Below are 27836 nucleotides of genomic sequence, written 5' to 3' on the forward strand. Positions count from 1 at the left end.
ATCCCAAGAAGCTTCCATGCTGTCAGCACAGAGCCCAACACGGGGCTTGAACTCAAGAACTGTGAGATCACGACCGGAGCCAAAATTAAGAGTCAGACGCTCAACCGGCCGAGCCACCCTGGCGCCCCTGACTCCCTTTCTTTAGACATTAGACACCCATTAAAGCCCACTGTCAGCAGAGGGTCAGCTTGGACGAACACCAGTCCCCACCCCTCGGTGATACAGAGATGCCATGGCTGAGGGGAGCAGGGCTCCTGGCCTCGGTGTCACGCCGCTCTATCTGGCCACTTGTACTTTATTTTTCTGATTGCTTTACTTCCTCCTTGGTGTCAGTTGCCACTTCTGGTTTATTACTCTTCTCTCTCCACTCTATTTGCAGATTCCCATATGACGTGAGGTAACCAGGTGTATTCACAGAATGACTACTAAGCAAACTCCCATTTTCTGAGGGCCCGCTGCACGCTAGGCACTTTGCCTGTCAGAATGTACTTCATCTTTCTAACCCTTACACAACTCCGTGAATTCGATATTATACCCATTTTATAGGTGAGGAAACTGGGGCTCAAATAGTTTGTCCAAATTTGCACAGCGAGTCCGAGGCAGGATCTAAGATGGGTCCTCAGACCCCAGGCTGACCTGCCTCCCCAGGCCGGCTCCCCTGAACTCGACCTGGGAGTTCAGAGAATCTCTCTGAAGCCAGAACAGAACAGCACCGACCATGCAGAGGGCTCTCTGATCTTTACAGTTTGTGAGCATGGTGAGCTTGCATTGTGGACACGTTGGCCAATTGTGTTCACCTCCTGGGTCAAAGGAGGCACTCAACGAAACCTTTTGCAAAATGTGGAACAGTCCATACAGATGTTGCCCTTGTCTTTTTTGGACTCATAAAGTGTTAACAGTAATAAAACTCACATTTTAATCCATTTTAGAAGCAAGCAAACAAATGGAGTAGAGTTGAGGCTAGAGATGGGATCCAGAGCTCATTGGCTGGCTCGTGGACCCTGAATTCCCCCGACAGAAGGTGTCCTCACCCTGCATCAGACCTGGGAGTGTGACCCAGCAAGCCCAGGGCAGGGCCGGCATGGAAACAGATTTTAATGAGGATTCTCAATACCAGCTTTTGCCAATTTTATTGGAAAACAAGTACAGTCCATCGGTCAGTGATACATGCTGTACATGAATCTGGTGTTTTACTATATAAAAATACTTGGTATCTGCTTAGAATTGTACAAACACGTTTTTAAAAACCCTTCATCATTAACCAATAAAAATATAATTTATCAAAAATACCACTGAGAAAAATGGCTCACTACCTTTTCTGTTATTGCAAATAAACAAAGGGAGGTGGAAGAAGGAAGATATAAATTCTGCTAAGCCAGTTTTTGACAACTGGAAGCGAAATGCTTTATGGCAAACTCTCCTTTAAACACTCACACAAACAAAAAAAAATTACCATCAGATAATGCAGTAAAATCTAATTAATGGGAAAGGCCTGAAAGGAAGAGCTTAAAAGACGTTTTCAGGGCAAACAATAAAACAAAGGAAGTTCCCAGGGAACTAGGAGTGTAGCGCCTTCCCTCGGAATCCCCCCTGGAAGGACTGGGAGTGACAGGCGACATGCACTTTCCGGTTGGGGCTCCTCCTGGTCCCAGGGCACATCCCCTGATTCTTGTCCCTCCAGAAATTCCAGGTGCAAATGCCGCTGGTAATTCTTGGTTGTTCTCCCCGCTCCTTACTTTCTGGCCAACTTTGCTGCTAAGTCTAATGTCCTGAATTGGCTTTCGTGACACTACACAGCAAGTATATTTTACAGATGACAGACTAAAAATGATCAGCAACATAATACGTTTTAAGCATCTGATAGGCCTTTTGGGGGCATAACAGCCCTCCCGCCCGAGCCCCACAGACTTCTGGCTACAGTTCGTGTATATGCTGGCAAATAAAGATAAGGCAGTTTTTTAAAAACAACAACAACAACAACAACAACAACAACAGTCTCAAAACAGCACTATTACGCAATGCTGTCAGATTGGCTTTAAGAAAAAGCAGGTAGAAGGAGAAGAGGCAAAGCATTCAACTCTGTTTCTGTCTGGCTCTAACTGCTTTCAGGGGGAAAAAATATGCTATATAAGACTGTGTTCACCCATAGCATTAAGCATAAAAAATAAAAAAAAAACATAGGGCCTGTCCATGTTCATTCAACTTCTAAAAATGGTGCCCGTGCCCCTCAGCAAATGGCACATGAACTTGGCTTTGCAGTTTTCCAGGGTTTCTCTAAGGACTATCATCATGTTCTAAAAAACCGTGTCCTAGACCAAAACAGCAACTTGCTTTCATTTTTAATTCACTAAGAAATATCTACCTTTTGGGAAAGAGCATATGACAGCAGAAACATTTTCTGTAAACTCGAAACAATTTTTGTAAATTCCAACACTCAAAAGTTTAGAATTTGGTTTCTTAAAGAAAGCATCTCTAGACTCAGCCACCATCTCACAAAACAGTCATTTCTTCTCACAAAAGTGCCAGGGTAGGGGCGAAGGGGACACTCGATGACCTGAAGTCAAGCGTTCAGGACACTGCACTAAGAAGCCAGCGACGGAGCTAGAAGCCCTACGTCTGACAGCACTAAGCGTGATTTAAAAAACAAAAAACAAACAAAAACAAAACAAAACAAAAAACAGGTCACTTCTTTTCTCTATAAAATTAGGATGATTGTAAAACTTAAATATGAGAATCTGTGGACAGTTTTCAACAAGAAAGCCCCACACAAATCTAGGTCACATGTGCTAATTACTCGTGAAGCCACCGCAGACTACAAGAGACAGCCCCTCCTGCAGAGAGCAGGGTCTCTCTAGTTGGGACACATAACCACCTTCTCATAAAGTGACGGCCAGCAGACTAAGTGCCATCAGACTGAGAGCAGAGAGCAGGTGTCTCAGGGCAGTTTCTTGGGGAAATCTCTTAGAGAAACAGAGTTGGGGTAAATTTTGAATTTCATACAACTCTGGGGGGTTGGAGAAAATTCCAGAAGACATTCTGGTCGGAGGAGACTGGAAGGAGAAGCAGAGATGAAGGAACACTAGGGGCAGGTGTGGAAGTGTGCAAAGGCCGACCTGGGAGTTCACAGAGCAGGACAGTGAGGAGGGGCACAGCTGTGCGGACAGACTGGGGGTTTGGGGGCAGCAGTGGGGAAATGCAAATGCATAATTGGGCTTTAGGTCCTAAACCGGGAGAGGTGTTTTCAGTAGGAACAAGAGGAGCTTGGAGCAGCATTTTATGAAGGAAGGCCAATCCGTGGGCCAGGTGTGTGACAGAGAGGGAGGAGGAAGGGATTGGGAAGCTGTCCTTCCAAAGACATGATGAGTCAAGTGGAATGCACAAGAGGAAGGTGCTACAGAAGGGTCACTCCAGGGGGGAAGGCGTCCAGAGTGGATCTATTCTCTGCTACTCCTGCTTTTGAAATGCCCTCTCTCCAGCAGAAAGCTAAGGTGATTTCAAAAACATGCAATCCTTTTTTCACCGAAATGAGAATTTTAAAGGGCTGTGAAATGAAATTCAGTCTCTGGAAACAGACTGCTGGCTGTTGATGGGTAGGGAAAATGCGAAGCAAATGGTAAGTTCTCCAAGCATACTTCTTCCCTCCTCTGTGAAATACCAGTCTCACTTTGCCTGCAGCACTGCCAAGGAAAGCCTCTGGGGGGGCCAGTGACCATGCTATCCCCGGGGGCTGGGTCACAGCCGCCCTCCTTGGACTGTGGACAGCTCCATAAAAACATTTATAGATGATAAATATTTCCTGATTGTTCTTTCCCCTCATTTGCTGTCCTGGTGCCTGTTCTCAGCAGTTCAAACATTTGGACAGGGCATTTGTTGCCTTTTAAAAAGGACTGCCAAGCTCTCGGTTCTGAATTGCCCTGACCTGCTATTGTCACCACATCCTGCTCCCTGAGCAATCCGATTCCAGGTGACCTCAAGGATAAGAGACGCTACACGTGCATTTTATGACTGTACAGTCAGTGAGGGCACAGCCTGGCCTGCAATGCCAGAAGACAGGAGTCACCCAAGGAACTCTTGGCCAAGCTTCTCCCTGCTACCCGAGAGGCACATGCACCTCCCTCTGAAGCTTTTTCTTCGAGTCTGGTCTCATGGCCAAGGACAGTAACTGGTGTTTGGATGAAGGTGGCTGCCGCTGGACGGGCATGTGGTACCTGACATTCTTCCAGAACCTTGTCTTTGCAGACTGCACGCCCTCTCTAAAGTCCCCTGACCAGCGTATGGCCCCATGTTTCCGCTTAATGAATTTAATGGTTTCTGGCATTTTCTCATAGTCTTGGATCGTCTCCAGTTCAAGCAGGACAACTTTAATCCCATCCTGAATGAAAGCATTGTACATTGCTATCTGCTCTTCGGATGAATTCTCCAGCCAGCCCAATCCTGATGCCTCTGGGACCAAAACGATGATCAGTCTTCTGCTTTTCTTTATGTTTTCATTAGTGACGTCAACAATGTCTGAAAACAGGAAGCCCAGCAGAGTAAGTAAAATTTCAATTGATAATCATTCTCTCCCAAACCAAGACCCGACCCCCATCCCCTATGTCGTACAATGTGTTTTTTCTCATCCTAATTAAGATTAAAGAAGCTTCTGATTTTATAGACCAGCTTAACACCTGGCCCACAAAAGCTGAATATTTCACTTAGAATACTCCTGGTATAAACTTTAAAGCCTTAAACCATTTGATCTCTTCCACTCTTATTTTACTGTCTCAGTTGTAAAGTAACCAGTGGATCTAACTAGTTCTGAAGTTTTCCAAAACTAAATAAAACTTCGTCAATTCTTGTGCCAACAAAACACAAGAAAAGTAAGTACTTTTTGCAGTTAATAGATGTGGAAATCACCACTACCAACCACTGAGGAGTTCTTAAAACTGCCAAATATATACACCTATGCCACAGTTCTTCTAGAAAGATGAAACCTAGCTTTAGCAATTATTTTTACAACCAGACTGTTTTTTTTTTTTTTCCGTGACACACATACCTTCCCCAACATAGGCGTCCCTTCCATAAATGAACAGCTTATATCCACACTGTTTTTCCAAGACCTCAGGCAAGACTTTAAACACAAAAATATCTGAGTTCGAGGTGGACCCTTCCCCAAGGGTCTTTGGATATAGTATATATGCATCATAGGTCTTTCCATCTGAAGCTAGAGGGGAAAGTAAAATATTTAGATGTATTTGGATCCAATCTATCTGGACCAAAAGATTTGGTAAAGTCAATACCCCAAACATGCATTTCGGAATGAATTATTAATTTTGTGTGGGGGATGGTATGAATGAAGCAGCAATGCCAAAGTACAACAACTTTTTAAAGTGTTCATCTACAAGTTTCTATTTATTGTGCTTTATACTATGAAGGTGTTCTTATGTTGTTGAATGGCCGCCTCAGGTGCAGAGATTGTCTATCTCTTGGTCTGGGAACAATCCTTACCTCACTGGTCTTATCTTCTTCCCCAGTGTCTTGGCCCTGAATTCTATCATTCTTCCTTTTATGTATTATTGCAGTATTGGGTTTGTTTTTTTTTTTTTTTGCAAGATTTAAACAAAAGAGAAAGCGAGAGGTTCCCTGACACATGAAAATCATTATTTCTTTCTTTTGAAGACAGATCATGGGGTCATCTATGTCCTAACCAGCATGGAGCAGGCCCTCAACAATGCATATTGGATTTACAAACAGATGCTCTCAATGCCTGTCTACCCCACCATTATGAACACTAAAGCAGTAACCTGGAAAACAATGCTATTTAGTCTATTCAGTTCCAAAACTATAATTATGTACACGAATAGCTACTATTCTTGCATACGCCACATTTCATTTTAAAATTTAAGTAAACACCCTCTCAGCCATCTTCTACATCGCTTGACTACCCCTTATCTCCAACAAGGAAATATTGCATAGAATACAAAGTTGTACCTTTTGGAGGGAGAAAATCATAGCAAGAATCCCTGTACCAAAGCACAATGTCAACCTTGAAGATTTTGTAGATGAAAACAGAGCATGTAATTACTAGAGTTAACATGACAAACACACCAATTGTGTGCTTCTTGAAATCAGGGACTATGGCAGAAAAGAGGGAAAAATATATTAGAATCAAAAGAATTAAAAATTTGAGCATACCAAATTAAATATCATCATCCCAGATAAACCATTTTTGGGATTGGCCTGCAATCCCAAATCCCAGATAATATTAACCTATTCATTATCACAACTTAGTAATGCATACTAATGAACAAAGCCATCTAGAATTGATACTGTATAAAACTGAGATGCATTGTATTAAATTTCCACCTAAATCTTATAATACAGTTGACCCTTGAACAATACAGGTTTGAACTGTGTGAGTCCATTTATATGCATTTTGGTTTTTTTTTTTACAATATCATACTGTAAATGTATTTTCCTTATGATTTTCTTAATAGCACTTTCTTTTTTCTAGCTTACTTTATTATAAGAATACAGTATGTAATACATACAACATACAAAGTATGTGTTAATCAACGGTTCATGTTATCCATCATGTTTCCGGTCAACAGTAGACTATTAGTAGTTAAGTTTGGGGAAGTCAAATTTATACTCAAATTTTTGACTGGGAATGGGGGTGTTGGTGCTCCTAATTCCCATGTTGTTCAAGGGTGCACTGTATACAATAACACAGAAAAAAATGCCAAAGACCATAGGATAGAGCACTTCAGAGTAAAACAAGTCAAAGTCACACAAAAGCCTACAAAAGTTTCTGGAGGTACAAGAGTTAGCTGGGGAAAGCTGAAGTTTGGGGGTAAGGAAAGAAAGGGCTTAGGGATGCCATACAGTATGTTTCACTCTTCCACACTCTCTCAGCTCCACTCTCTAATTATTCATCCAAAGATTACAGCGAAGGAGGGACAGAGAAGTAAGGTGAAGGAGGGGTAATGGGGTGCGGTGTAGAGAAGAAAGAAGACAGTGGCTTCTAAATGACAGGGGCTATGCGGAAAAGAGAAATCTAACAGTTGCATCACTCTACTTTCCCAGTTTGGGTCTTTGATCCATCCGTAGCTGATTCGGGTATCAAACAGAAATCAGGATTGCACATTTTCCAGACTAATATCCAGTTGGCCCAATGAACAGTTCACATTTACAGCCTTAATTAGTGTAGCTTCACACAAGATCATGATACCTGTAGTGTAAATCTTCCAGATTTCTTGTTTTTATTCAAGGCCACCTTGATTATTCTTGTTCTTTTGCATTTCCATGTGACTTTTAGAATAAACCTGCCTACAACAACACACCCACCCAAACACATACCCACACTTGCACAAATACTGTTGAAATTTGGATTGGAATTTTTTTGAATCCATAGATTCATTTGGGGAGAACTGATATCTTTATAATACTGAGTCTCTTACAATCTATGAACATTGTATAACCTTAGGTCTTCTCTAATTTATCTCAATAATGTTTTGTTTCTTTTTTAGTTTGTATCACACTTTTGAACAGACTTTGCTAGACTTATTCCTCAGTATTTGATAATTGTTGATACTATTGTAAATGTAATCTTCTAAATTTAGTTTCTGTTTGTTGTTGGTATTTATAGACATTCATAGAAATACCATATATATGCACATATATGCATATGTTTATATATAGACGGAAAGACCAGTGATCTTGCTAAATTCATTTACTAATTCTAATAATTTGTCTATAGGTTTTTAAATTTTCCTCCATGTACACATTTATAAATACCCTATTTTTAATTCAACTACAAACAATCAAAATATTACACAAAGATTTTCTTTTTTTTTTTTATTTTTTTTTTCAACGTTTATTTATTTTTGGGACAGAGAGAGACAGAGCATGAACGGGGGAGGGGCAGAGAGAGAGGGAGACACAGAATCGGAAACAGGCTCCAGGCTCTGAGCCATCAGCCCAGAGCCCAACGCGGGGCTCGAACTCACGGACTGCGAGATCGTGACCTGGCTGAAGTCGGATGCTTAACCGACTGCGCCACCCAGGCGCCCCTTACACAAAGATTTTCAATACTGTGTTCGATTACACAGTTGAAGAGAACTAGTGATTTCCGACTTCCTTTCTGCAAAGTGGATATTTAGGCTTCCCCTGTTCATCCATTATTCTGTCATTTACCTAAAAATATTCTTCAGATACCTATGATATGCCAGATTTAAGTCACTACTAGCTCTGGATATAGAATGAATGGTAAGATAAATGGTCAGCACCATCACAGAATTTAAGTCAAGGAAAGAAAACTAAGTGTGACAGATACTGTGACAGGGACACAGGGTTCTCTGAAGTATGTAACAGAGACACTAACCTCGTCTCTTTGGGCAGAGAGCTTGTTAAGAGCAGGCAGCAAGACAGAAAGCTTCCTAGAAGTAGTTCAGCTGACAAGTGAAAGAATAGAAATTTGCCAGGTTAAGAGGAATCCAAGAGCTTCTAAGCAGAGGAAATAGCATTGCAAATCTCCAAGTCATGGAATCTTGCAACAGGAAGCCAAAACTTCATTTCAAATATTTTGTTGTTTACCTGGATGTATCAATTGGATATATGCTGAATTTACACCATCTGTATTCTTGGCTACACAGGTAAATGGATATAGATAAAATCTACTTTCCACTTCTGAAATATTAAGTACTGTGATGATTGTGTTCTTTCTTTTGGTTGAAGGATTTTCCACTCTGTTCAAAAGAAAGAGAATACATGAAGTTGTTTGAGTAAAACTACTACAACTGAGACATATACACATGGTTTATCTCTTAATTCGCCACATGAATTACAGCAGAAGTTATCACCAGCCCTAAGCACAGGGATAATAATCGGGCTGTTGGCAACACTGATCTGAGATTTTATAGCCCAAAGACCACAGTCAGTGAAAGATTCAGTAGCAGAGATCATGTTAAAATTATCAGCTTCCAAGAAGAAAAAAATGGATGCACATGCTAGTCACCATGGGGCACTGAGAAGAACGCACGAAACAGGAGATTGGGACAGATGACCAAGGAGAATGCTAAGGAGTCAGGAGCTGATCCCTAGAGAGGAATCAGAAAGCCACTAGAGACTTGAGAGGTAGAGTGCCAGGCTCTTGGCCTACCTAATGAGTCTTTCTTAAACTGCTTTTAAAAACCCAGAATATCATGAAGGGTAATTCAGGAAAGTTGCTTCATTAGAATTCTGTAACACATCTACCTATGGTCAAGAGAAAGCCTTCCAAGTGGTTCGGAATTTACACCATGAGGACATGTATTTTTACCTTGTGTGTAAGTTCTTATAAATCCTGTTTAGCTCAGCAAAACTCAATATGGGCAGCAAAGGGTCAAGGGCCAGTCAACTGCCAAATAACTCTTGCTATTCAATGAAACCATCAAGGTTGTATAAAGCATGATATGAAGTGTAATACCAAAACTTCTCAGTTGCACGATAAGCTTTTAGCATACTTACGGCAAATAATCCTCCACCAACACTGGGTCGTCTTCATCAATTAATGACCCATTCCACTTCCAGTAGACAAAGTCACTCAACTGGCCACTGACATTGCAGATCAACTGTAGCCTGGATCCTGCAAAGCAATGTATTTTTAATCAGAGCTATTGATTTTTATCTGATCTATCTAGATTAGTAAATGGCTATTGATTAAAAATTTTAAATTATAGAAAAGTACAAAGAGAAAGAAAAATTGCCCTTAAACCTACCACTCGGAGAGAACCGTGATTAGTAACTTCATGTATCTCATTCTTTGTGTATACGTGAAATTTTTAAAATGAAACATTATTGTCTACTATTTATAAATATTGTATACTGGGAACTTCAGCTCACATGATCAGCCTTCCAAAAGAGGCCGTTTCATGGCTGCTTAGTATTCTGTAATACAGATCAACTATGATTAATGGCTTTTCTATTGCTAAACACAATTTGCTTCTAATTTTTCATTATTAGGATTAATATTCTAATGAACACCCTTGTGCATCAATATTGTACATATCCTGAAGTATTACTTTGAATCTGGAAGTAGAATTAAGAGATAAACATATTTAAAAACTCATCCTCCCTCTTCCAAATGAGACTGTACATATCTACACTTTGTCCAGCAGGGTATGTGAATGCTATCTCACCCCCAAGCCCCCAGATTCCAAATATATTTGCTTAGTCATTGTCCAATGAGAGAATTTAAAACGCCATTTAAATTTTTGTGTGAATTTCTTGGGATACCCGGGTGGCTCAGACAGTTAAGCGTCTGACTCTTCATGTTGGCTCAGGCCATGATCTTCATGTTGGCTCAGGCTTTGTGAGTTGAGCCCCACATCAGGCTCTGCACAGACAGTGTGGAGCCTGCTTGGGATTCTTTCTCTCTGCCCTTCCCTGCCTCTCTCTCTCTCTCTCTCTCAAAATAATAAAGAAAGAAACTTTAAAAAAAAAAACAAAAACATTTCTGCATTTCTTGAAATCATGGTGAATGGACATCTTTTATAAGTTCAGTATCGGTTTGTTTTTAAGAACCGTTTGTTATGCTTACTGTCCATTATTTAATTGCTTCTTATATTAACTCCACTGCTGTATGGGAGCTCTTTATTCACTGAGGATATTAACGTTTTATCATACATGAAAACTATTCCAAATAACTTTCAGAGTTCGTTGCTTTTGTTTTATTTCGGTCTCTGGAAATTCTTTGATCTCTCTCTCTCTCTCTCTCTCTCTCTCTCTCTCTCTCTCCCTCTCCCTCCCTCTCTCCCCTTTTTTGGTCAAATTTCTGTTTTATATGTTTTCACAATTTTTTCTAAAAGCTTTACCACCAAATCAGGATAATACCCAAGTACATTTTCATTGAGGTATATAATGTTTTCATTGTTCTGACTGTTTTAGTTCTTTACTCTGTCTAGAATGTAACTGGGTATGGTGTGAGGGAGAGATTTAACTTCATGTTTTTATCCAAATAGCTCATTTATAATTTCAGAACCCCTTATTGAATAATAATTTGTAATGCCACTTTTGTCATAAAATAAATTATTTGGGACTTTCTTGGTTGAGCTAAATGTGTATAGTGATGTCAAGGGTACCACAATCTTAATTACTATAGTTTTAGGGTAAACATTGGTATTATTTAGAGCTCTTCTTGTCAATACTATTTTAATAATCTCATAATTTTAATATTCTGGGTGAATTTAAGAATCACTTGCAAACTTTTGAGCCCATTCATATTTTTGTCAGAATTCCATTAAAACTATAATTTTAGGGGAGCCTGGGTGGCCCAGTTGGATAAGCATCCACCTTCAACTCAGGTCATGATCTCACAGCTCTGGGTTCGAGCCCTGCATGGGGCTCTGGGCTGACAGCTCAGAGCCTGGAGCCTGCTTCAGATTCTCTGTCTCCCTCTCTCTCTGCCCCTCCCATGCTCACACTCTATGTGTCCCTCTCTCTCTCAAAAATAAATAACCATTTAAAAAATTAAAAAAAAATAAAACTACAATTTTAAGAGTTGATATCTTTACAATCTCTAGTTTTCCACACAGGAAAAACATACATTTCTATTAAGGTTTTCCTTAAATTGGCGTTTCTCAAGACTGTTTCCATTATTGCTCCCTTTTGAGTCTTTTTAGACATTTTTACCCTAATTGACTACCTCCCCATGAATTTTTAATACCACAGACATATCTGTTGATTGAAATTTTTTTCCTCTAAATACCAATTTTATCCCCACTGGAAACAACATAGCTCCCACTCCTTGCCAATATGCATGCTTTAAATCTCAGTTTTCCTGATATGTATATGTCAGAATTTTTTTCTCCCCTCTAAATCCTACTTATTTTTAAAAGATTTTGCCAAGAAACTATAGACATCTCTATGACATGTTGCAAACAGGATCTCTTTCCCCATTATGTTTTCTAGTTGGTTACTGCCAAACAAGTTCACCATTTTTAGAATACTGATTTTGTTACAAGCATTTTATGTATTTTAATGAAGTTGTTATAGACAGTGTCCATTTAAAACCCATATCCCCAGGCCAAAAAGTACAAATAAAATTAAAAAGGGCAGTGTTCTGTGGTATACACTTGTGTGTGAATAACTTTACTGACTGCTTATGAAAAGCAGAACTTTTCGGGGATCTTCTGACAAGATTTTTCTTGAATCTTAAAATGCTCTCTCTTCAGTGACACCATCTTTGGAGTCAGTCACTGTTCTCACCATCTCTGTGCCACCTCGACGCCAACCTGCTATTCCTCTTCTTTGGGGTCAGGCCCCCAGATTTTAAAAGCAGCTTTAAATTAAGGAAAGGCCATTTTGCCACAGCTCAGTTCTCTGAGAAACTTCCATCTCCCACTGAAAGCCACAAGTCAGGAGGGAAACAATCACGTGCCGGAACTTCAGGTCCAATTGGAAGGCCAGTACGAACACTCACGTCGGTCTTATTCACCACAAGCCTGAAGAAGCATGGTCCTGGAAAAGATGGCCCCTCTGTGCACACACGTAATTTATAAAAAGGAGAGGGCAAAGGAAGGAGACTGAGGCTCGATTACTAAAAATCAGCACCACGAAAACAAATGATAATGACTAATGGACACCAGAACTCCAATTACCAGAGGTTTTAGCGAGGTGAGGTGACAGTCTTCAGTTCCATCTTGAACGCCACAAAAGGACTGTTTTTAAAAGTAAAAAGGGACTGACGGGAAAGAAGGAAAGATAAAAAGAAGATCTAAACTGCTGAAGGACCCTATTTGCTCCTGATATCCTGATAAACCTCAATCACTTCTTCTTCCTCCATTCCCAACTCCTTCCGACTGTGATTATCAGCAATTCTCTGACCTTTGAAGAGAAGCCTGAGTGAATTCACTGGAACCCCCAGTCTTTGACAGTATGGTTCTTGGTGTTTCTTGAGACACGTTGTCTGTCGTCTTCACTTCAAAGTGAATCTCACTGCGATCCTGGCCAACCACTCTGAGTTTAATGTGTGCTCTTTCCTTTTTATCCCACAAGTCCCCACTTGAAGGCTTTGACTCCTGGTCAGACATAGTGATGATGGCTTCACCCAGGGTCTCCTCCTCACAGCAGTGGCCTCGGAGAAGTAGGCCTTCGCTCTGGGATTCACAAATCTATCTCTTCCCCACAGCACACCACCACAGCTGGAGGGACTTCTGCTATACCTAGAATATTATTTTATATCTGGCCAATTAGTAATATATTAATTCTAATTTTAATAATAAAGTCATTTTCTCCCTTACAGTAGCATGACTTGGTTCCTTTACTTATGGTTGTATCGGTGGGCACTTCTGAAATATGTTAAGTAATGCTGGTTATGTGGGCATCTTTGTCTTGCTCTTGACTTCAGTGAGGGGGTCTATACCTGTAGAAGGTCTAACACAACAGTGGCTCACCATGAAGAATGTTAGTGACTACTGGTTTGAACTGATGTTATTTATTAAGTTAAGGAAGTATCCCTCAGTTCCTAAGTTATTTTACTGGTAATTTGTATTGACTCTTATCAAATGCCTGTTAGACCTACAGGGTAATCATAGGACAGGGTGATGGGTGCATCAGACCAACATGATACATTAAAATATAATAACATATGATATATTAAAATATGTTTCTGAATATGAAGCTATTTTTAGATTTGGAGATCAATGTCACCTAAACTATAGAGCTCTAAAGTGTACACATCTAGAACAAGAATTCTTAACAGAGGCTATGCCACCAGGGCAAAAAGTGGATCTTGGGCAAGAAAATCCTTAGATATTGCAATGGTTTGTGACTCTGAAAAGTGCACGGTACATCAACAGATATACAATATATCTGTGGCATTAGAAAACTGAAGAAGGGAAGAAGATAAGGTGGGGGTAGGGTGAATGCCTTTTTAGGCTCTACAGGGGAGCAGTAATGAGGAGAAACAAAAAAGCATTGCTCTAGATTACTAGAATACTGCTCTAGATTCTGTATTGGCTTATATGTAATTGTGAGTTTTCACATCTTTGTTTTTTTATACCTGTGAATGCCTTTATATTACCTCCCACCATTAATAACTGCTTGGACACATACAGCATCCATTGGTCCCAAACTTTTACCTTCTAATCTCTGTACAACTATTCACGGTCTTCATGCAGTTAGTTTCACAGAAGAGAACTTTATATGCCAGCCTGGTGTTTGATCCTCTGATACAAAAATCTGTTTTTATGTTTGGGCCAGTGGTTTTCCATAAAATTTTCAGTGACAGCAGAAATGTTCTATATTTGTGCTAATGCAGTAATCACTTGTCACATATAGTTATTAAGCCCTTGAAATATGGCTACCACGACTGAAGAACTAATTTTTAATTGAACTAAATTAACTAATTTACTTAATTTAAATTTACACGTACATAGTCACATATCGCTGGTGGCTATCGCATTGTATAGTTTAGGTCTGGATGCTTATAGGATTATGTCTTTGTTCCTGAAATAAAAAATTTTCACTGACTTGATGGTCATCCTAGAAAAAAAAAAACTTATCCTTTTTGGTCTCTTATCTTATTCTTCTGCCTGAAAACTTAGCTCTGGTCATAAGAAATCCATCCTGTACCAGTCAGATAAATTATACTTCTCATATCTAGTCCTTTTGAACTTGGTCTTTGGCTAGTGTTTCCATGGGTAATAAGTATCCACAGGAGAGTGGGGGTGGACAAATCAGACAAGGCTAGATTTTTGTCCTGAGAGGCAGGAAATCCAAAGAAACATTTAAAGACATAATCTGTGCCACTTTCCCACTAATGGTAGGTATATTCAGTAAATAATTTAGGTTATGTGTAGTAAAGGCAGAGTTTATCTTAATCTTGAGTTCAAAATAATGATTTCAGCATATTCTGATTGGAGACCACTTACCCAGACTTGCTTCCATTGTCTCATTAGTTGGACTCACAATTATAGGCTTCACAGGCTTGTCTTCCTCTGAAAGACAAACATCAGCAGGGGTTCTTAGTCTCTTACAGAGCAGAATCTCAGCGGATGACAACAGTTAGCAAAATATACCAAAATATATCACATGGAGTCTGGCCAGATATTCCCCTGAGAGCCCAGTGCATATATAGCAGGAGAGAGAGGGCAAGAAGTGAAAGAAGGAGGCCACCACAGAGGCCATGGCAAAACCATGAACGCCTGCCAGAAAGCCTGGGCCCTGCTGAGTCCATCAAGTTTGGTGCTACAAACATACATATCACCAGGACTCCAGACAAGTGCCTCTTCCTAAAGCAAATCAGGAAAAGCGAGTAGCTGTGGCAAGGTACTTCTGTGGATGAAGCATTATTAACCAGAAGGACCGTCCAGTGCTAGACCTGCTTGTATTTCGTAATTTTAGTAATGACCCAAGAGTGGAGTGCCAAGAAATTTGGCATTATTTATTAAAAAGGGTGGAAAAGTATTAAGGAGCTCCAGAAATCCATCTGAGTTTTATTTACAAGAAGACAGACTTCAAAGGTTGATCTGTAGCCAAGCCTGAGAAACTATGAGCTGGAATGGCCAGGATTCCACCATAGTCAAAACAAAACAAAACAAAACACAAAAGGCAAAAAACCAAAACCAACAACAACAACAACAAAGCAAACTCCATCAGAGCAGGATATTGTCTCTTTTGTCCCCTGACGTATACCTAGAACAGTGTGCCTGGCATAGAGTAGATGCTCAATTAATCTTTTTGAATCTGCCTTTATGAAAACAAAATATGACCTCATCTCTGATGAAGTATATTATTTCTATAGAAGGGATCAGAAAATGAGACAGAGGGTATTTAAAACATATTTGACCTATCTAAAAAACTCCCTAGTTCTCTCTAAAATTCTGTCTGCCGCTCTGGTTGCCATATGTCAAGAAAGACAAGCCAGAGCTACACAATGGACAGAGAGAAGCTGCTAAAATCTCAGGATGGTAGTGATATAAAGACTGCTGGAAATTATAATGCACTGGTGCTTGTAGGATGTGGGCAGGGAATTAATTTTGATTCAATAAAATTAATGTTTAAAAAATATAAATTATTAGATGATTGAGAACACGTAGCTATAGGTAGGGTGATCATATTTTGGAATTACCTGAGATAGTCCCCATTTTTGCCTCTTGTCCCAGCATAATTACTATAATTACTAATAAGACTCCTTTAACTTTTAAAGTCCTGGTTAAAGTAACTCTTCTATTACTGAAAGCTTACGAAATCTGACACAGAAAGGTTGAACATTCTGCCCATCCCCAGGTAATGTAGGAGTGCATTTTCTTGTAAAATAGCTTCTAGGGGAAACATAGTTAATAGAGAATTGAAAGCCTCGAGAAGATTTACTAGAAAAATCATCATACACCTTTTTACTTCTCCTCTGTTCTGCACCAGGCACATGACCACATGTTGAACATACCTGATTGCTGATCTCCCCAACAGTCTTGGAAGGTTGTATCCCATTACAGAGGAGGAAACAGGCTTAGAGAAGTCAGGCAAGCTAACAAGAAACTAACAAGAGGTAGAGCGTGCTCTGGGAGTGCAACGTGTTCCAAAGCCCATCAGCGTCCACCCCATCACACCAACAACCCTCACTGCTACACGCTCAGACTCCCCAAGCGAAAGACCTTGGAACTACTCTTCCTCATACACCAGCCACAGGGAACTCCAGAGCTCTCTGGAAGAACCATCCTTAGCCATGCCAAAGAACAAGCCTCTTGCTTCCATTGGAAAACAGCTCTTAACTGTTGGTCGAATTAGCCCTGCATCTGAGGCAGGAATGCAAAACACAGACGCGGTATTAGCAACAAAGACTAAACTAACAGCCATGTGACATTTGGCAAGTCACCAAGCTGCTCTTGGGTTTAGCTCTTCCATTAACAATGAAGGGAATACTAGAATCATGATTTCTGGGCCTTCCCCGGTTCAAACTCCTAGGACTGGAGCTATGACTCACCTAGAGTGAGAAGTTCTATAACCCGGGTAATACGATACTGCTTTCCCAAGTATGTATAGGATGCTTGACAAGTATAGTTCCCCTTATGTGCTGCAGTCACATTCGTCATGATGAGTCTATTTGTCAGTCCAGTAAAGTTCACATTGTCAAGTAGTAGAGGTTTGCAATCCTAGACAGAGGCAGAGGAAGGGAGTATTGAAAACCAATTAATGAATTCCCCCTGCCTACCAGCAAAAGAAACTCTGTTTTTTCACATTGGTAAATGTTTTACAAATGTGTCTATTTATGTGTATGTATGTGTATACACACGCACACACATATGTATACATGCATATTTATGTTCATATATATTCATACTTATGTGAATTGAAAACCTCAGGAGAATTTACAAAAATAATCTCACATGCCTACTTATTTCTCTTCTGTTTTGCACCAGGCACATGATCACAAGTTGAGCACATGTATGACTACATGTATGACCATGTTCCTTACATACAAGTTTTAATATAGTATGTTTTGGGCAATACTCACAATTACATTTCCAGGATATTAAATGTTTATGCCTATGAGCCTTGCACTTTGAAGACAAGTGAAGACAAATTTATTTGCAAGAAAAACATGTTTGAGGAAAGAATGCTAACACCATATTTTCTTAGTAATGCTGTACTTCCTTTCTTCATTGACATTGTTTATTTTGTATTTCTTCACCCCTATAAGATGATTCCCCACATAAGCTCCAACCAACTAGGTAGAGCGAAAGTACCAAAAAACGTGATGTGTTCCATGGAGTGCTAGCCAATCCACTTTCAAGATAGTCACAGAAACCACTAAGTTATTTCAGGATCACTTAATATTTTTAATAAAGCAAAAATACATATGTTTTATGATAAATAGGGATCTCTTAAAAACCTTAAATTTATAATCAGTCTTATCTTTAAATATCTTTTATTTCTACTATACTTTTCTCAATCTTATTAAATCAAATAAAATTAAGAGAAAGTAAAATTTTTATTAAGCTGCAAATTAAATGTATGTAGTCTTACAACTTTTAAAAAAATTTCTAACAGGTTTCACACACAAAAGCAAACAACATGTCACATGAAAAAGTCCTCTGCAGATTCACCCTATGGTCCAAGACAGAAAACTGATTTTATCTGACAGAAAAGGAAAATACCATATGTAATATAAAATTACCTTATGCCACTGTATTTTGGGTAACTCATGCTTTTCGTCTCTAAAAAAATCCAAATAAGGACACACAAGTTGTCCATCTCTTGCAATGGGTAGTTTCTGTGTAAATATAGCTTCTGCATTGTAACACAAGTTAGGTTCATGCTGCACAAACTTAATAGCTATTTTAATTTTGAGGCAGTAAGTTGAATTTCTAAAACAAATCAAAATAGATGAATTAAGCACCATTAAAGATGTTTCCATCCTTAACGACTGCAGCCACACAGAACACGTTTGTAACATTATTAATCCCTTTCTTACCTTACTGCACAATAGTAATGTCCCGAATCCTCTACCTTAGCGGGAACAAACCAAAGTTTATCTTTGTGCTGATGAATCCTGGAGTCTACTTCCATAGATATAGGTGTCTTGCTGTCATTTTTATACCAAATTATAGTGCCTTTCTTTTCATTCGGGTTAAGAAGACATGAACGAACATCAATTTCATACGCAGATGAAACTAAAACTACTTTTTCTTCACGCTCCTCACAAGTATCTTTAAAAGGGAAAAAGGGAAAGCAATTTCCATGAGAAATTCGTCAGTGATTTTTAATGTAATATCTACATATAAACACATCAATTATAAAATACATCAATTCATATTATATATGAGTTTTAACGGCTTTATGATTAAAAGTATAATCTTGGGGGCACCTGAGTGCCCCCAGCCTCAGCTGGTTAAGTGTCAAACTCTTGGTTTCGGCTCAGGTCATGATCTCACGATTTGTGGGTCTGAGGCCTGCTAGGCTCTGTACTGACAGTGCAGAGCCTGCTTGGAATTCTCTTTCTCCCCCTCTCTCTCTGCTCCCCTTTGCTCGTGCTCTTTCTCTCTCAAAATAAATCAATAAACTTAAAAAACATTTTTTTAAATAAAAATATCATCTTGGAAGTCTGAAAGATTTATGTACAAATCCAGTTGTGTCACCGACTAGCTGTGTGTCCTTGGGAAAGCTATTTAACCTCTCTTATCCCTTCCTGTCCATCTAAAATTTGGTGCTAATGTAGCAGGAGAGATATCTACTTCAGTACAAAATGGACTGGATTTGGCCTCCCACCTAAACAATTTTAAAAATGGACCATGTATATGAAACAACAATATTCAAGACACTGAACATCAGGGAACAAAAGACAGAAATACTCGAAAGATGGAAAACAAAACAGGTGAGCCCTACAATTTTCCCAAGTTACTGCCTAGAGAAAGATTCTAGATCATGACATTGCAAGGAGGAAACACAGGCAAAGCCCAGTGTTCTCTCTGAATGGAGAAAATAGAGCTGGGAATCCAGGTAAACCATAAGTTTGCAGAACAGAATACCAAAGGGATTATAACTGTATAGATAGATAGAGCTTTGAAGATAAGTCTCCCTTAAGCTTTCAGCTGAGTACCAATTAGCATAAGCACATTAGAAGTGCCAAGGCCAGAGTGAAAACTGTCAAAAGGATTAGAGTGAATATCCACTGGAGCACATACTTGCTAGTAACATTTGATGTTTTCAACAGGCAGAATGAAAAGCCTCCTTAATCATGGGGCATCAGGTAAAGTACCCAGATGATTCCGACCCACCAGATGGGACGTATTAGGCCCCATACAAAACCTTGTTCTGATCATGACTAATAAAGCTTAAAATCAAAACCTGAAAAGACCACCTACTTCCAAGTCATAACCTTGTGGCCGAACAGTTCAAGAACATTTTTAACAATACAAAAATATCCAGCACCCAAAATGGTAAAATTTACAATGACCAGCATTCAAGCAAAAATTATCAGGTGTGCAAAGAAGTGGGACAATACAATCAGTAATAAGAAGAAAATAATCAGTCAATCAAAACTGACCCAGAATTGACACAGATGATAGAATGGATTGAAAAATTAAAATAGTTATTACTACTCAGTTCCATTTGTCCAAGATACTAGATCAAGCATGCTGAGTAGAGACATGAAAGAGATGTTTTAATGAAATTTAAAACAAATTTCTAGTAATGAAAACTACAATGTTGACTTAAAAAAAAACACTGGATATGATTAATGGCAGATTTGACAATACAGAAAAAAAGATTAGTGAACCTAAAGGCACAGCATTAGAAACTACCCAGAATTAAACACAGAAAGAAAAATAACAGAAATTTTACAAAATAAAATTAGTTAGCTGCAGGACAACTTCAATACATGTAATATAAATTCCTGAAGAAAAAGGAGAAGAGAGGTGGGTGAAACATAAAAAGTACTTGAAGAAATACAGGCTTTCAAGATTTTATTAAAATAATGTACACACAGATCCCAAAATCACAATAAACCCTAAGGAAAAAAAGAACCATGACAAAAACTACACCAAACACAAAAATGATGCAGCCTTCTTGTCAAAAACAATACAAACCAGAAAAGAGTAAAATAACGTAAGTACTGAAAGAAAAAATTACCAACCTAGAATTCATGATCTAGTAAAAATATCTTTCAAAAACAGGAGCAAAATAAACACTTTTTTTTTTCAAATTTATAAAAGCTGTAAAAATTCACCACCAGTACATCTATGCTAAATATATATATATATATATATATATATATATATATATATATGTAAGGAAGTTCTTAATAAAGAAGGAAAATAGTATCAGATGAAAAATGAATCTATACAAAGGAATAAATTCTCAGAAATGTTTCTTCCATGGGTAGTTATAAAATAATTTTTATTATTTAAATATTTTAAAAGATAACTGAATGTTTAAAGCAACAATTTTTTTTTTTTAATTTTTTTTTTTCAACGTTTATTTATTTTTGGGACAGAGAGAGACAGAGCATGAACGGGGGAGGGGCAGAGAGAGAGGGAGACACAGAATCGGAAACAGGCTCCAGGCTCTGAGCCATCAGCCCAGAGCCCGACGCGGGGCTCGAACTCCCAGACCACAAGATCGTGACCTGGCTGAAGTCGGACGCTTAACCGACTGCGCCACCCAGGCGCCCCAAAAGCAACAATTTTTTAAAAAGCATTGTGAGATTTATAACACGTAAAGAAGTAAAATATATGGGAACAATAAGGCAAAGTTCAATAAAGGAGAAGTGGATATATATTGTTCTAAATTTTTTATACTATAATTGAAATAGTATAGTATCACTTAAAAGTGGATAGCAGTAAGTTAAAGATGGATACCATAATCCTGAGAACAGTTATTTTAAAAACAAACAAGTTATGAGTATAAGCCAGACATAGGAGATAAATATGAATTATGAAAATTCTCAATCCAAAAGGCAGCAAAAAAGTGAAACAAAAATGAAAAGAATTTATAGGACAAAGAGAAACTAAAATGTGATCCTAAATTAAACCCAAATGTATTAATAATCATATTAAAATATTTTAATGGTCTAAATACCCCAACCAAAAGGCAAAGATAGTTAGACTGGATAAAGAAAGAAGGACCCAACTATATGCTGCCTATTATACACACACTCTCACATATACACACACTTTAAGTATAAAGACACAAATACATTAAAAGTAAAAAAGAGAAAATATCTACCATAATACTAATCAAAGGAAAGTATGAATGATTATTACATTATCCAATTTTACAGTAAAGAACATTACCAGGATAAAAATGGCCACTTCATTACACTAAAGGAGTCATTTATCAAGAGGTACACAGTAATCCTAAATGTTTATTCACCTACTAACAGTGCTTCAAAATACATAAAGCAAAACCTGATAGAACTTCAAGGAGAAATAAAGAAACTCACAACTACAAAGATTTCAACACCATACTCACAATAATTGATAGAACAAGTAAAACAGCCATATAATGATAATGATATAAAAGATGTGAGCACTGTTGGGGCGCCTGGGTGGCTCAGTCGGTTAAGCGGCCGACTTCGGCTCAGGTCATGGTCTCATGGTCCGTGAGTTCGAGCCCTGCGTCGGGCTCTGTGCTGACAGCTCAGAGCCTGGAGCCTGTTTCAGATTCTGTGTGTCCCTCTCTCTGACCCTCCCCTGTTCATGCTCTGTCTCTCCCTGTCTCAAAAATAAATAAAACGTTAAAAAAAAAATTAAAAAAAAAAAAAAGATGTGAGCACTGTCAATGAATTTGGCATCATCAATTTTTTTAACTTGTTTTTAATGTTTATTTTTGAGAGAGAGACTGACAGAGCATGAGTCAGGGAAGAGCCAAGAGAGAGAGGGAGACATAGAATCTGAAGCAGGCTTCAGGCTCCAAGCGGTCAGCACAAAACCCGACGCGGGGCTTGAACTCACAAACTGTGATATAACGACCTGAGTTGAATTCTGACGCTTAACCAACTGAGCCACTTAGGCACCCCTGGTGCAATCAATATTTCTAGATAATTCTACCCAACAGAGCAGAAGACACATTCTTTTTGAGTGCACACAAAAAATTTTATCATATTCTTGTTCATAATCTAATATTCAATAAATTCAAAAGGATTCAAATTAGACAAAGTATGTTCCCTGGTGACAACGGGACTAAACTAGAAATCAATAATAGAAAGAAATCTAGAAATTCCCCATATATTTGAAGGATGTAAACCCCTTCTAGATAACCCATGAGTTAAAAAGAAAGAAAAAGGGAAATTAGAAAGTAATTTAACCTGAATAAGGAAAACAAAACATATCAAAACTTGTGGCATGCACTGGCAGCAGTACCTAGAGGAAAGAAGACAGCACTAAATGTCTACAGAAGAAAAAAGATCTCAGGTTACTAACTTCAGTTTCCACTTAAGAAACTAGAAAAAATATATATACCCAAAAGATCTGAGAGGAAAACTGATGAAATAAAAAACAGAAAAATAATAAAGTCAAAGATACCAAAAACTAGTTCTTTCAGAAAATCCATCAAATTGATATATGTCTAGCCACTGATCAGGAAAAAAGAGGGTGACATCTCTTATTACAAATATTTTTTTTAATTTTTTTTTAACGTTTATTTATTTTTGAGACAGAGAGAGACAGAGCATGAACGGGGGAGGGTCAGAGAGAGGGAGACACAGAATCGGAAACAGGCTCCAGGCTCTGAGCTGTCAGCACAGAGCCCGACGCGGGGCTCGAACTCACGGACCACGAGATCAAGACCTGAGCCGAAGTCGGCCGCTTAACCGACTGAGCCACCCAGGCGCCCCTCTTATTACAAATATTTTAAAGGGATAATAAGAAAATCTTATGAACAATTTTATACCAGTAAATTTAAGAATTTGAATAAAATGAGCAAATTCCTTGACTTCTCAGAAGAAAAAATAACCTGAAGAGACTTGTAAATACTAAATAAAGTAAATCTGTACTCGAAAAACTTCCAAAGAGAAAACTTCAGGCCCACATGGCTTCACTAGGAGAAATAACACCGATTTTATATAGTCTTCCAGAAAATTGAAGAGTCAATAACACTTCCTGGTTTACTTTGAGCTCGGCAGTATTCAAATGTCAGAAACAAAGACACGACCAAAAAAGAAGCCCACAAACCACTCCTCATCGTGAACATAGATGTAAACGGTTTTTAAAATATTTTGGCAAACTGAATCCTACAATGACATCAAAAAAGGATAATGCATTATGATGTACATAACATCAAAGGAATACAAAGTTGGATCCACCTCTTTTAAAAACTCTATGAAATTCCATATTTGAACACCTTTTAAAAGAAAAGTTATATGATTATCTCAACAGTGCAGAAAAAGCACTTGACAAAATCCAACATCCATTCCTGATAAAGACTCTCAGCAAACTAGAAATGGAGGGGAACTTTCTGAACCTGATAAAAGACAGGTATGAAAAACCTACAGCTAACCATATAGTAAGATTAGGAACAAAGCAAGGATGTCCACTGTAACCACTTCAATATTATACTGGAAGATCCAATTAGTACATTAAGGCAACAAAAAGAAATAAATTGCATCCAGATTGAAGGGGAAAGAAAAATGTCTTTATTTGCAGACAACATGACCATCTGTGTAGACTATGCTATGAAATCTACATAAGACCTGGAAGGATTAATAAATTGTAGGATATGAATATGCAAAATTAAATGTGTTTGTATACACAAGCAAAAAATAAACGAAAACTGAATTTTTAAAATATCACTTCTAATAGCGTCAAAAGATACGACTAAAGAATAAATCTGACAAAAGATGCTTCAGACCTATCCAATGAAAATTACAAAATGTTGCTTAAATAAAGTTCTAAATAAATGAAGAAATGTATAATCTGTTCATGGGTCAGGAGAATCAATTTTGTCAAGATGTCACTTCCCTCCAAATCGATTTATATTCAATTCCATTTCATTCCAAATATGAGCAGGATTTTTTTTTTGTATAAATTGGCAAGCTGATTCTAAAATTCATACAGAATGAGTCAACAATTTTGATTTTTTAAAAATGTTTTAAGAAGTTACACTGCTTTATTTCAGCATTTATTATAAAGCCACAGGAATTAAGACAGTGCAGTATTGGTATACAGATAAATAGGTCACCGGAATAGAAGTCTCAGAAATAAGACTGGAAATTTTTTTCCATCAAAGGCTTCCAATAATCAAAACATTTATTTAAGGGCGCCTGGGTGGTTCAGTTAGCTAAGCATCCTGATTCTTGCTTGATCTCAGCTCAGATCATGATCTCAGGGTCATAGGATCAAGTTCTGCTTTAGACTCCATGCTGAGTGTGGAGCCAGCTTAAGATTCTCTCTCTCTCTCTCTCTCTCTCTCTCTCTCTCTCTCTCTCTCTTTGCCTTTCCCCCACTCCCTCTCTCTCTCTTAAAAAAAATACAAAAACAAAAAAAACCACATTTATTTAATAACAAACCAGCTAAATCTCAGTGGAACAGAACAGTTTGTGTCTTTGTAACTTAAAATACTGTCATTCCCTTTTCCCAGCTCCACTCTAGCCTTGAAAACAGAAGCCCGGAAAACACAACAGCTGTGAAAAACAGCAGGCTTTCAAGAGGAGACCAGGTTTGGAGCTCCTCAGAAAGTCCTATTCTTAGAGCACTGCCATGAATTTACCTGACTGGAAGCTCCTTGGAAAAGTCACAGAGTGGTGTTGTACCAAAAAATAAATTATCCAATTAAAAAATGGGCAGAAGACATGAATAGATATTTTTCCAAAGAAGACATACAGATGGTCAACAGACACATGAAAAAAATGCTCAACTTCATTCATCATCAGGGAAATGTAAATCAAAACTACAATGAGATGTCACCTCACACCTGTCAGGGTGGCTAAACTCAACAACACAAGAAACAACAGGTGTTGATGAGGATGTGGAGACAAAGGAACCCTCTTGCACTGTTGGTGGGAATGCAAACTGGTGCAGCCACTCTGGAAAACAGTATGGAGGTTCCTCAAAAAGTTAAAAATAGAACTACCCTAAGATCTAGGAATTGCACTACTAGGTATTTACCTAAAGAATACAAAAATACGAATTCAAAGGAATATGGGCACCCCAACAGTGCAGAGCCTGCTTGGGATTCTCTCCCTCACTCTCTGACCCTTCCCTGCTCACACTCTCTGTCTCTCAAAGTAAATAACTAAAAATTAGGGAAAAAAACATAAAATTGAGATAAAAGTGGACAGGGGCGCCTAGGTGGCTCAATGGGTTAAGCGTCCAACTTCAGCTCAAGTCACGATCTCGCGGTCCGTGAGTTCGAGCCCCGCATCGGGCTCTGGGCTGATGGCTCAGAGCCTGGAGCCTGCTTCTGATTCTGTGTCTCCCTCTCTCTCTGCCCCTCCCCTGTTCATGCTCTGTCTCTCTCTGTCTCAAAAATAAATAAAGGTTAAAAAAAATTAAAAAAAAAAAAGAGAGAGATAAAAGTGGACAGGTTAGCATGGTACCCTGTGAGGACTTCTAAATATTTAGCTACTAGGAATGGCGGTAGCAAAAACAGTATATGATAAAAAGAGTAAACTTTAAGAAGGTCTCAGCTAGACACCCTGTTCTGTTTATCTGGGATTTGCCCCACCACTCTACTGAAATTTTTCTGATCTGTAAGTTTTAAGCTGACACATCAAATAAACAACTCTAAGATATCATCTTACTTAACTTATTTAAGTATCTGCATTTGACACCTATGATCCACTCATCCTTGAAACGCTTTCTTCACTTGGATCTCAGGACACTTGTCTGCTTCTCTCCTACTACATTTCAGGTCTGTCTTGCACTGAGTCTCTGATGAGTAGAAATTTGACCACCAACCTTGGAGATCTTATCTTTTCCAACCACATTCAGGTGACCCCATCTCGTCTCATGGTTCTAGTACCAGCTGCTTTCTGAGGTCTCCAATTTTATATCCAGCCCAGAACTCTCCCCTGGGCTCCGGACTGCTTAGTCAACGTCACTATTTCCACACGGAATGGAGCTAAACTTAACACGTGTGGTCTGAACATGGATCTTCCCCTGCCCCATCAAGGGCAACCCCACCTTGCACTTGGCTCAGGCCAAAACCCTTAGAGTCAGCCATGATTCTCTTTCTCTCATACCCACATCCAATTTATCTTAAAATCCTGTTGGCTCTATCATCAAAATATACCCAAATTTTGAGTACTTCTCACTTCTCCTTGCCACCCTTGAACATGCTCCCATCAATCCTTGCCTAGATCACTGCAACAGCTCTTAAATGGTCTGTTTCTGCCTTTGCCTCCCCACGACCTATTCACCATGTAAGAACCAGAATGATCCTGTTAAAATAGAAGTCAGATCATCTCTCTGGTTTTGAACACAGAACCCTGCAGCTTTCTATCTCACACAGAGTATAAGCCAAGATCCTTAGAAAGGTCTATGGGTTCTACACAAACAACCCTCCATCATCCTCCCCCCACTATCATTATCCACATGACCTCGGCCTTTATCACATCCCTCACCTTTCACTCTGCTCCAACCACACTGGTATTTTAGTTCCTAGGACATGCAAGTACTCCTGGCCTCAGGGCCTTGGCACATGCTGTCTGAAATGTTTCTCCACTCCCAACCTGATATCTATATAGCTCCTGCCTCCCCCCACTTCAGGTTTGACTCAAAGGTCAACTTCTCAGTGAGGCCTTTTCTGGCCACACTATCAAAATCTTTAACCTTCTGCCCACCCCAGTCTCCAAACTTTATATATCCTTTTCCTGATTTTTTTTCTATGTATGCTTCTTAGCATATGACATAATATATACTTACTTATCTAATGCATTGTTTCTCTTCCCTAGTGGAATGCAAACCCCATGCAGGCAGATATTTCTATTGGGGTTATTCACTGTGTCCCCAGCACCTAGAGCCTAGCACACAGTAAGGGCTAAATGCATTTGCAGTGTGGTAAGAAGAGGAAAAAAGGGAAAAAAAAATGAAGAAATCAAGAAAACAAGAACTGTCTTATGATGGTTTTCAGTTCAGTTGCGGGTTCATAATGAATTTTGATACTTCTTGTGAATGAGAGCCAGGATTTCCCTTATCACACTCTTCAATCAGCAACAAAGTCGGAGAAGGCTTGGCCCTGACATTGGCGACCCGGACTTTAGCTCCTGCTCTGACACTAGCTACGTGAGCTTGGGCTTGTAAGCTCACTGTGCCCCAGTCTACTGTTCCATGAGTGAGAGAATGAGGAAGGAACATCCAGCAGTACGGTTTTGCGACCAGGAGGTCACAGATTCAATAGAACAGGAGAGAAAAAAATGACTCCATCACAGAAGGTACTTC

At 38.9% G+C, this 27836-nt stretch overlaps 1 protein-coding gene and 1 pseudogene across 11 annotated transcripts in view; both read right to left on the reverse strand.

Annotated features, from left to right (window-relative positions):
- Positions 1-1111: 1111 nt before the first annotated feature.
- IL1R1 (interleukin 1 receptor type 1) overlaps positions 1112-27836 on the reverse strand; it is a 79106-nt gene continuing 52381 nt past the window's right edge. For 7 of the 11 annotated variants that reach the window (XM_003983884.6, XM_019826985.3, XM_006930031.5 and 4 more), the window contains 9 exons: positions 18434-18668; positions 18137-18326; positions 16943-17111; positions 14892-14957; positions 9487-9604; positions 8575-8726; positions 5971-6114; positions 5036-5203; positions 1112-4509 (listed from right to left, as the gene is read on the reverse strand). In XM_003983884.6, coding sequence (XP_003983933.2) covers positions 4091-4509; positions 5036-5203; positions 5971-6114; positions 8575-8726; positions 9487-9604; positions 14892-14957; positions 16943-17111; positions 18137-18326; positions 18434-18668 — 1661 coding nt within the window. In that variant the 3' untranslated portion in view covers positions 1112-4090. Of the gene's footprint in view, positions 4510-5035; positions 5204-5970; positions 6115-8362; positions 8433-8574; positions 8727-9486; positions 9605-11838; positions 12478-14891; positions 14958-16942; positions 17112-18136; positions 18327-18433; positions 18669-27836 lie in introns of those variants that run through there. The other 4 variants (XM_045053996.1, XM_019826986.3, XM_019826987.2 and 1 more) reach the window with 3 other exon arrangements.
- LOC109498127 lies at positions 12484-14885 on the reverse strand (annotated as a pseudogene).

The sequence above is a fragment of the Felis catus genome, chromosome A3 (genome assembly GCF_018350175.1).
Source record: "Felis catus isolate Fca126 chromosome A3, F.catus_Fca126_mat1.0, whole genome shotgun sequence".
Classification (NCBI taxonomy): domain Eukaryota; kingdom Metazoa; phylum Chordata; class Mammalia; order Carnivora; family Felidae; genus Felis; species Felis catus.